This window comes from Lampetra fluviatilis, unplaced genomic scaffold (genome assembly GCF_964198595.1).
Source record: "Lampetra fluviatilis unplaced genomic scaffold, kcLamFluv1.1 SCAFFOLD_856, whole genome shotgun sequence".
Taxonomy (NCBI): domain Eukaryota; kingdom Metazoa; phylum Chordata; class Hyperoartia; order Petromyzontiformes; family Petromyzontidae; genus Lampetra; species Lampetra fluviatilis.
The window spans coordinates 27501-42789 of record NW_027620838.1 but is presented as its reverse complement, the minus strand read 5'-3'; the positions used below and the strand labels follow the sequence as shown (position 1 = coordinate 42789).

Here is a 15289-nt window from a genome sequence, read left to right as displayed (position 1 = left end):
CCACTCACTCAACTACTCACTCATTCACCCACTCACTCACTCACCACTCACTCACCCACTCACTCACTCACCCACCTCACTCACTCACCCACTCACTCACTCACCCACTCACTCAACTACTCACTCATTCACCCACTCACCTCACTCACCCACTCACTCACTCACCCACTCACTCAACTACTCACTCACCCACTCACACACCAACTCACTCACTCACCTACTTACTCACTCACCCACTCACCCACTCACCCACTCACTCACTCGCCCACTCACTCACTCACTCACCTACTTCACTCACTCACTCACCCACTCACTCACCTCACTCACTCACCCACTCACTCATTCACCCACTCCACTCACTCACCCACTCACTCACCCACTCACTCACTCACTCACCCACTCACTCATCTACTCACCCACTCAATCACCCACTCACTCACCTACTCACTCACCCACTCACTCACTCACCCACTCACTCACCACTCACCCACTCACTCACCCACTCACTCACTCACCCACTCACTCACTCACCCACTCACTCACTCACCACTCCACCCACTCACCACTCACTCACCACCACTCACTCACTCACTCACCCACTCACTCACCCACTCACCCACTCACCCACTCACTCACCCACTCACTCACTCACCACTCACACCACCACTCACCCACTCACACTCCACTCACACTCACCACCACCCTCACTCACTCACTCACCCACCCACTCACTCACCACCCACCACTCACTCACCCACTCACTCACTCACCACTCACCCACTCACTCACTCACACCTAACCACTCACCCACACTCACTCACCCACCCACTCACTCACTCACCCACTCACTCACCCACCCACTCACTCACCTCACTCACCACTCACTCACTCCACCCACCACTCACCCACCACTCACTCACTCACTCACCACCTCACTCACTCACTCACCCACTCACTCACCCACTCACTCACCCACTCACTCACTCACCCACTCACCCACTCACTCACTCAACACTAACCCACTCACCCACCTACTCACTCACCCCACCCACTCACTCACTCACTCACTCACCCACTCACTCACCCACCCACTCACTCACCTACTCACTCACCCACTCACTCACCCACCCACCCACCCACTCACTCACCCACTCACTCACTCACCCACTCACTCACTCACCCACTCACTCACTCACCCACTCACTCACTCACCCACTCACTCACCCACTCACTCACCCACTCACCCACTCACTCACTCACCAACTCACCCACTCACTCACTCACCCACTAACCCACTCACCCACCTACTCACTCACCCACCCACCCACTCACTCACTCACCCACTCACTCACCCACCCACTCACTCACCTACTCACTCACTCACTCACCCACTCACTCACCCACCCACCCACCCACTCACTCACCCACTCACTCACTCACTCACCCACTCACTCACTCACTCACTCACCCACTCACTCACTCACCCACTCACGCACTCACCCACTCACTCACCCACTCACTCACCCACTCACTCACCAACTCACCCACTCACTCACCCACCCACCCACTGACTCACCCACTCACTCACTCACCCACTCACTCACTCACCCACTCACTCACCCACTCACGCACCCACCCACTCACTCACCCACTCACTCACTCACTCACACGACTAACCCACTCACCCACCTACTCACTCACCCACCCACTCACTCACTCACTCACCCACTCACCTACCCACCCACTCACCTACCCACCCACCCACTCACCTACCCTCCCACCCACCCACCCACTCACCTACCCACCTACCCACTCACCTACCCACTCACCCACTCACTCACTCACCCACTCACTCACTCACCCACTCACTCACCCACTCACTCACTCACTCACCCACTCACTCACGCACCCACTCACCCACTCACTCACTCACACACTAACCCACTCACCCACCTACTCACTCACCCACCCACTCACTCACTCACCCACTCACTCACCCACCCACTCACACACCTACTCACTCACCCACTCACTCACCCACCCACCCACCCACCCACTCACTCACCCACTCACTCACTCACTCACTCACTCACCACCCACTCACTCACTCACCCACTCACTCACACCACTCACCCCACTCACTCACTCACCCACTCACCCACTCACCACTCACTCACTCCAACTCACCCACTCACTCACTCACCCACTAACCACCACCCACCTAACCCACTCAACCACCTACTCACTCAACCACCCACTCACTCACTCACCCACTCACTCACCCACCCACTCACTCACCTACTCACTCACTCACTCACCCACTCACTCACCCACCCACCCACCCACCCCACTCACTCACCCCACTCACTCACCCACTCACCCACTCACTCACTCACCAACTCACCCACTCACTCACTCACCCACTAACCACTCACCCACCCACCTACTCACTCAACCACCCACTCACTCACTCACCCACTCACTCACCCACCCACTCACTCACCTACTCACTCACTCACTCACTCACCCACTCACTCACCCACCCACCCACCCACCCACTCACTCACCCACTCACTCACTCACTCACCCACTCACTCACTCACCCACTCACTCACCCACTCACGCACTCACCCACTCACTCACCCACTCACTCACCCCACTCACTGACTCACCAACTCATCCACTCACTCACCCACCCACCCACTGACTCACCCACTCACTCACTCACCCACTCACTCACTCACCCACTCACTCACTCACTCACCCACTCACGCACCCACCCACCCACCCACTCACTCACCCACTCACTCACCCACCACACACCACTCACCAACTCACCCACTCACCCACTCACTCACTCACCCACTAACCCACTCACTCACCCACCCACTCACTCACCTACTCACTCACCACCACTCACCCACCCACCCACACCACCTCACTCACCCCACTCACTCACCCCACACCACCCACCCACTCACTCACCCACTCACTCACCCACTCACTCACCCACTCACTCACCCACTCACTCACTCACCACCCACTCACTCACTCACCAACTCACCCACTCACTCACTCACCCACAAACCCACTCACCCACCTACTCACTCAACCACCCACTCACTCACTCACTCACCCACTCACACCCACCCACTCACTCACCTACTCACTCACTCACTCACCCACTCACTCACCCACCCACCCACCCACCCACTCACTCACCCACTCACTCACCCACTCACCCACTCACTCACTCACCAACTCACCCACTCACTCACTCACCCACTAACCCACTCACCCACCTACTCACTCACCCACCCACCCACTCACTCACTCACCCCACTCACCCACCCACTCACTCACCTACTCACTCACTCACTCACCCACTCACTCACCCACCCACCCACCACTCACTCACCCACTCACTCACTCACTCACTCACCCACTCACTCACTCACTCACCCACTCACTCACTCACCCACTCACGCACTCACCCACTCACTCACCCACTCACTCACCCACTCACTCACCAACTCACCCACTCACTCACCCACCCACCCACTGACTCACCCACTCACTCACTCACCCACTACTCACTCACCACTCACTCACCCACTCACCCCCACCCACTCACCACCCACACTCACTCACACACTAACCCACTCACCCACCTACTCACTCACCCCACCCACACACTCACTCACTCACACACCACTCACCACCCACCCACCCACTCACCTACCCTCCCACCCACCCACCCACTCACCTACCCACCTACCCACTCACCTACCCACTCACCCACTCACTCACTCACCCACTCACTCACTCACCCACTCACTCACCCACTCACTCACTCACTCACCCACTCACTCACTCACCCACTCACCCACTCACTCACTCACACCTAACCCACTCACCCACCACTCACTCACCCCCACTCACTCACTCACCCACTCACTCACCCACCCACTCACTCACCTACTCACTCACCCACCACTCACCCACCCACCCACCCACCCACCCACTCACTCACCCACTCACTCACTCACCCACCCACTCACTCACTCACCCACTCACTCACCCACTCACTCACCCACTCACTCACTCACCCACTCACCCACTCACTCACTCACCAACTCACCCACTCACTCACTCACCCACTAACCCACTCACCCACCTACTCACTCAACCACCCACTCACTCACTCACCCACTCACTCACCCACCCACTCACTCACCTACTCACTCACTCACTCACTCACCCACTCACTCACCCACCCACCCACCCACCCACTCACTCACCCCACTCACTCACTCACCCACTCACTCACTCACCCACTCACTCACCCACTCACGCACTCACCCACTCACTCACCCACTCACTCACCCACTCACTGACTCACCAACTCATCCACTCACTCACCCACCCACCCACTGACTCACCCACTCACTCACTCACCCACTCACTCACTCACCCACTCACTCACCCACTCACGCACCCACCCACCCACCCACTCACTCACCCACTCACTCACCCACTCACTCACTCACCAACTCACCCACTCACCCACTCACTCACTCACCCACTCACTCACTCACTCACCCACTCACTCACTCACTCACCCACTCACTCACTCACTCACCCACTCACTCACTCACCAACCCACCCACTCACTCAACCACTCACTCACCCACTCACCCACCCACCCACTCACCCACTCACCCACCCACTCACCCACCAACCCACCCACCCACTCACCCACCCACCCACCCACTCACCCACCCACCCACTGACTCACCCACTCACTCACCAACTCACCCACTCACTCACACACTAACCCACTCACCCACCTACTCACTCACCCACCCACCCACTGACTCACCCACTCACTCACCAACTCACCCACTCACTCACACACTAACCCACTCACCCACCTACTCACTCACCCACCCACTCACTCACTCACTCACCAACTCACCCACTCACTCACCCACCCACTCACTCACCCACTCACTCACTCACTCACCCACCCACCCACCTACTCACCCACCTACCCATCCACCGAGTCGCTAACCGCTGCGCCACCGCTCCCAGGACATCCACCGCAAGCGGCTGGAGAAAAACTTCCTGGAGTTGCACTCACTCACTCACCCATCCACTCACTCACTCACTCACCAACTCACCCACTCACTCACCCACCCACTCACTCACCCACTCACTCACTCACCCACCCACCCACCTACTCACCCACCTACCCATCCACCGAGTCGCTAACTGCTGCGCCACCGCTCCCAGGACATCCACCGCAAGCGGCAGGAGAAAGACTTCCTGGAGTTGCACTCACTCACTCACTCACCCACTCACTCACTCACCCACCCACTCACTCACTCACTCACCCACTCACTCACTCACTCACCCACTCACTCACTCACCCACTCACTCACTCACCCACTCACTCACTCACCCACTCACCCACTCACTCACACACTCACCCACTCACCCACTCACTCACTCACCCACTCACTCACTCACCCACTCACTCACTCACCCATCCACTCACTCACTCACCAACTCACCCACTCACTCACTCACCCACCCACTCACTCACTCACTCACCCACTCACCCACTCACTCACTCACCCACTCACCCACTCACCCACTCACTCACTCACCCACTCACCCACCCACCCACTCACTCACCCACTCACTCACCCACTCACTCACCCACCCACTCACCCACTCACCCACCCACCCACTCACTCACTCACCCACTCACCCACTCACTCACACACTCACCCACTCACCCACTCACTCACTCACTCACCCACTCACTCACTCACCCACTCACTCACTCACTCACCCATCCACTCACTCACTCACTCACCAACTCACCCACTCACTCACTCACCCACCCACTCACTCACTCACTCACCCACTCACTCACTCACTCACCCACCCACTCACTCACCTACTCACTCACTCACTCACCCACTCACTCACCCACCCACCCACCCACCCACTCACTCACCCACTCACTCACTCACTCACTCACTCACCCACTCACTCACTCACTCACCCACTCACTCACTCACCCACTCACCCACCCACTCACCCACCCACTCACTCACCCACTCACCCACTCACTCACTCACAATCCCACCCACCCACCGAGTCGCTAACTGCTGCGCCACCGCTCCCAGGACATCCACCGCAAGCGGCTGGAGAAAGACTTCCTGGAGCTGCAGACGCTGATCGGGGCGCACTTCGAGAAGCGGAAGAAGGAGGAGGAGGACCTCGTGGCGCTCAAGGGGCGAATCGTGAGGCCCTCCACCACCCGACTCGCTCACTCGCTCGCTCACTCACTCACGCGCCCACCCACTCACTCAACCACTCGCTCACCCACTCACCCACTCACTCACACACTCACCCACTCGCTCACTCACTCAATCACTCACTCACCCACCACCTGACTCACTCACTCACTCACCCTCTGATGCTGATGATGTTGCTGCTTCTGCTGCTGCTGATGATGATGCTGCTGCTGATGATGATGATGTTGCTGATGATGATGATGATGTTGCTGATGATGATGATGATGTTGCTGATGATGATGATGTTGCTGATGATGATGATGATGTTGCTGCTGATGATGTTGCTGCTGATGATGATGTTGCTGATGATGATGATGATGTTGCTGCTGATGATGATGTTGCTGATGATGATGATGATGTTGCTGATGATGATGATGTTGCTGATGATGATGATGATGTTGCTGATGATGATGATGTTGCTGATGATGATGTTGCTGCTGATGATGATGATGTTGCTGCTGATGATGATGATGTTGCTGATGATGATGATGTTGCTGATGATGATGATGATGCTGATGATGATGATGTTGTTGCTGATGATGATGTTGCTGCTGATGATGATGTTGTTGCTGATGATGATGATGATGTTGTTGCTGATGATGATGTTGCTGCTGATGATGATGATGCTGATGATGATGATGATGTTGTTGCTGATGATGTTGCTGCTGATGATGATGATGTTGCTGCTGATGATGATGATGTTGCTGCTGATGATGATGATGATGTTGCTGATGATGATGATGCTGATGATGATGATGTTGCTGATGATGATGATGATGTTGTTGCTAATGATGATGTTGCTGCTGATGATGATGATGTTGTTGCTGATGATGATGTTGCTGCTGATGATGATGATGTTGTTGCTGATGATGATGTTGCTGCTGCTGATGATGATGATGTTGCTGATGATGATGTTGCTGCTGATGATGATGATGTTGTTGCTGATGATGATGTTGCTGCTGATGATGATGATGATGTTGCTGATGATGATGATGATGTTGCTGATGATGATGATGTTGCTGATGATGATGATGCTGATGATGATGATGATGTTGCTGATGATGATGATGCTGATGTTGCTGATGATGATGATGTTGCTGATGATGATGATGCTGCTGCTGATGATGTTGCTGCTGATGATGATGTTGCTGCTGATGATGATGATGTTGCTGATGATGATGATGTTGCTGATGATGATGATGATGTTGCTGATGATGATGATGATGTTGCTGATGATGTTGCTGATGATGATGTTGCTGCTGCTGATGATGATGTTGCTGATGATGATGATGATGTTGCTAATGATGATGATGATGATGATGTTGCTGATGATGATGATGATGCTGATGATGATGATGATGTTGTTGCTGATGATGATGTTGCTGCTGATGATGATGATGTTGTTGCTGATGATGATGATGATGTTGTTGCTGATGATGTTGCTGCTGATGATGATGATGATGCTGATGATGATGATGATGTTGTTGCTGATGATGATGTTGCTGCTGATGATGATGATGTTGCTGCTGATGATGATGATGTTGCTGCTGATGATGATGATGATGTTGCTGATGATGATGATGCTGATGATGATGTTGCTGATGATGATGATGATGATGTTGTTGCTGATGATGATGTTGCTGATGATGATGATGATGCTGATGATGTTGCTGATGATGATGTTGCTGATGCTGATGATGATGTTGCTGCTGATGATGATGATGCTGATGATGATGATGCTGCTGCTGATGATGTTGTTGCTGATGATGATGTTGCTGATGCTGATGATGTTGCTGATGCTGATGATGATGTTGCTGATGATGATGTTGTTGCTGATGCTGATGATGATGTTGTTGCTGATGCTGATGATGATGTTGCTGATGATGATGATGTTGCTGATGCTGATGATGATGTTGTTGCTGATGCTGATGATGATGTTGTTGCTGATGCTGATGATGATGTTGCTGATGATGATGATGTTGCTGATGCTGATGATGATGTTGTTGCTGATGCTGATGATGATGTTGATGATGCTGATGATGATGTTGCTGCTGTTGTTGCTGATGATGCTGATGATGCTGATGCTGATGATGCTGATGCTGATGATGCTGATGATGATGATGCTGATGATGATGATGTTGCTGATGCTGATGATGCTGATGCTGATGATGCTGATGATGATGATGCTGATGATGATGATGTTGCTGATGATGATGATGTTGTGTGCAGGAGAAGCGACGCGCGGAGCGCTCCGAGCAGCAGAGAATCCGCGCCGAAGCGGAGAAGGAGCGACAGACACGCATGGCGGTGAGGTGCACCCAGCCTGGCACCGCGTGCGTGTGTCTGTGTGTGGGTGTGTCTGTGTGTGTGTGTCTGTGTGTGTGTGTCTGTGTGTGTCTGTGTGTGTCTGTGTGTGTGTGTCTGTGTGTGTGTGTGTCACTGTGTGTGTGTGTGTCTGTGTGTGTGTCTGTGTGTGTGTGTCTGTGTGTGTCTGTGTGTGTCTGTGTGTGTCTGTGTGTGTGTGTCTGTGTGTGTCTGTGTGTGTCTGTGTGTGTGTGTCTGTGTGTGTCTGTGTGTGTCTGTGTGTGTGTGTGTCACTGTGTGTGTGTCTGTGTGTGTCTGTGTGTGTCTGTGTGTGTGTGTCTGTGTGTGTGTGTGTCACTGTGTGTGTGTGTGTCTGTGTGTGTGTCTGTGTGTGTGTGTCTGTGTGTGTCTGTGTGTGTCTGTGTGTGTGTGTGTCACTGTGTGTGTGTGTGTGTCTGTGTGTGTGTCTGTGTGTGTCTGTGTGTGTGTGTCTGTGTGTGTCTGTGTGTGTCTGTGTGTGTGTGTGTCACTGTGTGTGTGTGTGTGTCTGTGTGTGTGTCTGTGTGTGTCTGTGTGTGTGTCTGTGTGTGTCTGTCTGTGTGTGTCTGTGTGTGTGTGTCTGTGTGTGTCTGTGTGTGTGTGTGTCACTGTGTGTGTGTGTGTGTCTGTGTGTGTGTCTGTGTGTGTCTGTGTGTGTGTGTGTGTCTATGTGTGTGTCTGTGTGTGTCACTGTGTGTGTGTGTACACTATGTGTGTGTGTGTCACTGTGTGTGTGTGTCACTGTGTGTGTCACTGTGTGTGTGTCACTGTGTGTGTGTGTGTACACTATGTGTGTGTGTGTCACTGTGTGTGTGTGTCACTGTGTGTGTGTGTCACTGTGTGTGTGTCACTGTGTGTATGTGTGTGTGTATGTGTGTGTGTGTATCTGTGTGTGTGTGTGTCACTGTGTGTGTGTGTGTCACTGTGTGTGTGTCACTGTGTGTGTGTCACTGTGTGTGTGTGTGTCACTGTGTGTGTGTCACTGTGTGTGTGTCACTGTGTGTGTGTGTGTCACTGTGTGTGTCACTGTGTGTGTGTGTCACTGTGTGTGTGTCACTGTGTGTGTGTGTGTCACTGTGTGTGTGTCACTGTGTGTGTCACTGTGTGTGTGTCACTGTGTGTGTGTCACTGTGTGTGTGTGTGTCACTGTGTGTGCGTGTCACTGTGTGTGTGTGTCACTGTGTGTGTGTACACTATGTGTGTGTGTGTCACTGTGTGTGTCACTGTGTGTGTGTGTCACTGTGTGTGTGTACACTGTGTGTGTGTGTGTCACTGTGTGTGTGTGTGTCACTGTGTGTGTGTCACTGTGTGTGTGTATGTGTCACTGTGTGTGTGTCACTGTGTGTGTCACTGTGTGTGTGTGTGTCACTGTGTGTGTGTCACTGTGTGTATGTGTGTCACTGTGTGTGTGTCACTGTGTGTGTGTGTCACTGTGTGTGTGTGTGTGTGTCACTGTGTGTGTGTGTGTCACTGTGTGTGTGTCACTGTGTGTGTGTGTCACTGTGTGTGTGTGTGTCACTGTGTGTGTGTCACTGTGTGTGTCACTGTGTGTGTGTGTGTCACTGTGTGTGTGTCACTGTGTGTGTGTGTGTCACTGTGTGTGTGTGTCACTGTGTGTGTGTGTGTCACTGAGCGTGTGTGTGTCACTGTGTGTGTGTCACTGTGTGTGTGTCACTGTGTGTGTGTGTGTCACTGTGTGTGTGTCACTGTGTGTGTGTCACTGTGTGTGTGTGTGTCACTGTGTGCGTGTGTGTACACTATGTGTGTGTCACTGTGTGTGTGTGTCACTGTGTGTGTCACTGTGTGTGTGTGTGTCACTGTGTGTGTGTCACTGTGTGTGTGTGTGTCACTGTGTGTAAGTCACTGTGTGTGTGTCACTGTGTGTGTGTGTCACTGTGTGTGTGTGTACACTGTGTGTGTGTGTGTCACTGTGTGTGTGTCACTGTGTGTATGTGTGTGTGTATGTGTGTGTGTGTATCTGTGTGTGTGTGTGTCACTGTGTGTGTGTCACTGTGTGTGTCACTGTGTGTGTCACTGTGTGTGTGTGTGTCACTGTGTGTGTGTCACTGTGTGTGTGTGTGTCACTGTGTGTGTGTCACTGTGTGTGTGTGTGTCACTGTGTGTGTGTCACTGTGTGTGTGTGTCACTGTGTGTGTGTGTCACTGTGTGTGTGTGTCACTGTGTGTGTGTGTGTGTCACTGTGTGTGTGTGTCACTGTGTGTGTGTGTGTGTACACTGTGTGTGTGTCTGTGTGTCACTGTGTGTGTCACTGTGTGTGTGTGTGTCACTGTGTGTGTGTGTGTCACTGTGTGTGGAGCAGGAGGAGAGGCTGCGGAAGGAGGAGGAGATGGCGAGGAAGCGAATCGAGGAAGACCTCCAGAAGAAGAAGGCGCTGTCCAACATGTCCATGCACTACGCAGGCTTCCTCTCCAAGGTCCACCCACTCACCAACACACTCACCCACACACTCACCCATACACTCACCCACACACCCACTCACCCACTCACTCACCCACTCACTCACCCACTCACTCACCCACTCACCCACTCACCCACACGCTCACTCACTCACCCACACGCTCAACCACCCACCCACTCACTCACTCACTCACCCACTCACTCACTCACTCACCCACGCACTCACTCACTCACTCACCCACTCACTCACTCACTCACCCACTCACTCACTCACTCACCCACTCACTCACTCACCCACGCACTCACTCACTCACACCCACTCACTCACTCACCCACTCACCCGCACGCTCACCCACTCACCCACCCACTCACCCACTCACCCACTCACCCACCCACTCACCCACCCACTCACCCACTCACCCACTCACCCACCCACTCACCCACTCACCCACCCACTCACCCACTCACCCACCCACTCACCCACTCACCCACCCACTCACCCACTCACCCACTCACTCACTCACTCACCCACTTACTCACCCACTCACTCACACACCCACTCACCCACTCACTCACTCACCCACTCAACCACACGCAAACCCACTCACACACTCACTCACACACTCACTCACCCACACACTCACCCGCTCACCCACTCACCCACACACACACTCACTCACCCACTCACTCACCCACTCACCCACTCACTCACCCACTCACTCACCCACTCACCCACCCACCCACTCACTCACCCATTCAATCATCCGCACGCTCACCCACTCACTCACTCACTCATTCACCCACCGACTCATCCACCCACCCACTCACCCACCCACCCACTCACCCACACACACACTCACTCACCCACTCACTCACCAACTCACCCACCCACCCACTCACCCACTCACCCACACACACACTCACTCACCCACTCACTCACCCACTCACCCACCCACTCACTCACCCATTCAATCATCCGCACGCTCACCCACTCACTCACTCACCCACCGACTCATCCACCCACCCACTCACCCACCCACCCACCCACTCAATCACCCACCCACTCACCGACCCACCACCCCTCCCACGTGACCCTCCCCCCCTGTCCCCCCCCCTCCCCCCGGGTCTTCGCTGCTGTGGACCCCTCACTGGCTGTGACGCCTCGACCCCCAACACAACACAGGCGCAGGTGGGGGGGTGGGGGTGGGGGGTGGGGGGAGGGTGGGTGGGTGAGTGAGTGAGTGAGTGGGTGGGTGGGTGGGTGAGTGAGTGAGTGGGTGGGTGGGTGAGTGAGTGGGTGGGTGGGTGGGTGAGTGAGTGGGTGGGTGGGTGAGTGAGTGGGTGGGTGGGTGAGTGAGTGAGTGAGTGGGTGGGTGTGTGAGTGAGTGAGTGGGTGGGTGGGTGGGTGAGTGAGTGAGTGGGTGGGTGGGTGAGGAAGTGAGTGGGTGGGTGGGTGGGTGAGTGAGTGGGTGGGTGTGTGAGTGAGTGGGTGGGTGGGTGGGTGAGTGAGTGGGTGGGTGGGTGGGTGGGTGAGTGAGTGAGTGAGTGGGTGGGTGGGTGAGTGAGTGAGTGGGTGGGTGGGTGAGTGAGTGAGTGGGTGGGTGTGTGAGTGAGTGGGTGGGTGGGTGGGTGAGTGAGTGGGTGGGTGGGTGGGTGAGTGAGTGAGTGGGTGGGTGGGTGAGTGAGTGAGTGGGTGGGTGGGTGGGTGGGTGAGTGAGTGGGTGGGTGTGTGAGTGAGTGGGTGGGTGGGTGGGTGAGTGAGTGGGTGGGTGGGTGGGTGAGTGAGTGAGTGAGTGGGTGGGTGGGTGAGTGAGTGGGTGGGTGGGTGGGTGAGTGAGTGAGTGGGTGGGTGGGTGAGTGAGTGGGTGGGTGTGTGAGTGAGTGGGTGGGTGGGTGGGTGAGTGAGTGGGTGGGTGGGTGGGTGAGTGAGTGAGTGAGTGGGTGGGTGGGTGGGTGAGTGAGTGGGTGGGTGGGTGAGTGAGTGAGTGAGTGGGTGGGTGGGTGAGTGAGTGGGTGGGTGGGTGAGTGAGTGGGTGGGTGGGTGAGTGAGTGGGTGGGTGGGTGGGTGAGTGAGTGAGTGGGTGGGTGGGTGAGTGAGTGAGTGGGTGGGTGGGTGAGTGAGTGGGTGGGTGTGTGAGTGAGTGGGTGGGTGGGTGAGTGGGTGGGTGGGTGAGTGGGTGGGTGGGTGGGGGGGTGGGGGGGGGTGGGGGGGGTGGGTGGGTGGGTGAGTGGGTGAGTGGGTGAGTGGATGGGTGGCGGAGTGGGTGGGTGAGTGAGTGAGTGAGTGAGTGGGTGGGTGAGTGAATGAGTGAGTGGGTGGGTGGGTGAGTGGGTGAGTGAGTGGGTGGGTGAGTGAGTGAGTGGGTGAGTATGTGGGTGGGTGGGTGGGTGGGTGAGTGAGTGAATGAGTGAGTGGGTGGGTGAGTGAGTGAGTGGGTCGGTGGGTGAGTGAGTGGGTGGGTGGGTGAGTGAGTTGAGTGGGTGGGTGAGTAGGTGAGTGGGTGAGTGAGTGAGTGAGGGAGTGAGTATGTGAGTGAGTGAGTATTGGGGTGGGTGAGTGTGTGGGTGGGTGAGTGAATGAGTGAGTGGGTGGGTGGGTGGGTGAGTGAGTGAATGGGTGGGTGGGTGGGTGGGTGAGTGAGTGGGTGGGTGGGTGGGTGTGTGAGTGAGTAGGTGAGTGGGTGGGTGGGTGAGTGAATGAGTGAGTGGGTGGGTGGGTGAGTATGTGGGTGGGTGAGTGAGTGGGTGAGTGAGTGAGTAGGTGAGTGGGTGAGTGAGTGAGTGGGTGGGTGAGTGAGTGAGTGGGTGAGTATGTGGGTGGGTGAGTGTGTGGGTGGGTGAGTGGGTGGGTGAGTGGATGACTATGTGGGTGACTATGTGGGTGAGTGAGTGGGTGAGTCACATCACCCCGCCCCACCCCCCAGGGTGAGCGAGGTCGTGGTGGGAAGAAGCAGACGGAGCGTGAGAAGAAGAAGAAAGCCTTGTCGGAGCGCAAGAAGACGCTCAACATTGAGCACATGAGCGAAGAGAAACTCAGGTAGTGGTGGTGGTGGTGGTGGTTGTGGTGGTGGTGGTGGTGGTTGTGGTGGTGGTGGTGGTTGTGGTCGTGGTGGTGGTGGTGGTGGTGGTGGTGGTGGTGGTGGTGGTTGTGGCGGAGCGCAAGAAGACGCTCAACATCGAGCACATGAGCGAAGAGAAACTCAGGTAGTGGTGGTGGTGGTGGTGGTTGTGGTGGTGGTGGTGGTGGTGGTTGTGGTGGTGGTGGTTGTGGTGGTGGTGGTGGTTGTGGTGGTGGTGGTGGTGGTGGTGGTTGTGGTGGTGGTGGTTGTGGTGGTGGTGGTGGTGGTTGTGGCGGAGCGCAAGAAGACGCTCAACATCGAGCACATGAGCGAAGAGAAACTCAGGTAGTGGTGGTGGTGGTGGTGGTTGTGGTGGTGGTGGTGGTTGTGGTGGTGGTGGTGGTGGTGGTGGTGGTGGTTGTGGTGGTGGTGGTTGTGGTGGTGGTGGTGGTGGTTGTGGTTGTGGTGGTGGTGGTGGTTGTGGTCGTGGTGGTGGTGGTGGTGGTGGTGGTGGTGGTGGTGGTGGTGGTGGTGGTGGTGGTGGTGGTTGTGGCGGAGCGCAAGAAGACGCTCAACATCGAGCACATGAGCGAAGAGAAACTCAGGTAGTGGTGGTGGTGGTGGTGGTTGTGGTGGTGGTGGTGGTTGTGGTGGTGGTGGTGGTGGTGGTGGTGGTTGTGGTGGTGGTGGTGGTGGTTGTGGTGGTGGTGGTGGTGGTGGTTGTGGTGGTGGTGGTGGTTGTGGTCGTGGTGGTGGTGGTGGTGGTTGTGGCGGAGCGCAAGAAGACGCTCAACATCGAGCACATGAGCGAAGAGAAACTCAGGTAGTGGTGGTGGTGGTGGTGGTTGTGGTGGTGGTGGTGGTGGTGGTGGTTGTGGTGGTGGTTGTGGTGGTGGTGGTGGTGGTGGTGGTGGTTGTGGTGGTGGTGGTTGTGGTGGTGGTGGTGGTTGTGGCGGAGCGCAAGAAGACGCTCAACATTGAGCACATGAGCGAAGAGAAACTCAGGTAGTGGTGGTGGTGGTGGTGGTTGTGGTGGTGGTGGTGGTTGTGGTGGTGGTGTTGGTGGTGGTTGTGGTGGTGGTGGTGGTTGTGGTGGTG

At 55.5% G+C, this 15289-nt stretch overlaps 1 protein-coding gene across 1 annotated transcript in view; it reads left to right on the top strand.

Moving 5' to 3' along the window:
- Positions 1-6200: 6200 nt before the first annotated feature.
- The window catches only part of LOC144954425 (troponin T, cardiac muscle isoforms-like), a gene marked incomplete at its 5' end in the record, with an annotated part of 18049 nt that continues 8960 nt past the window's right edge, over positions 6201-15289 (top strand). Inside the window, 4 exons of the mRNA XM_078884927.1 lie at positions 6201-6317; positions 8601-8678; positions 11035-11148; positions 14057-14169. Coding sequence (XP_078741053.1) covers positions 6201-6317; positions 8601-8678; positions 11035-11148; positions 14057-14169 — 422 coding nt within the window. The remainder of the gene's footprint in view (positions 6318-8600; positions 8679-11034; positions 11149-14056; positions 14170-15289) is intronic.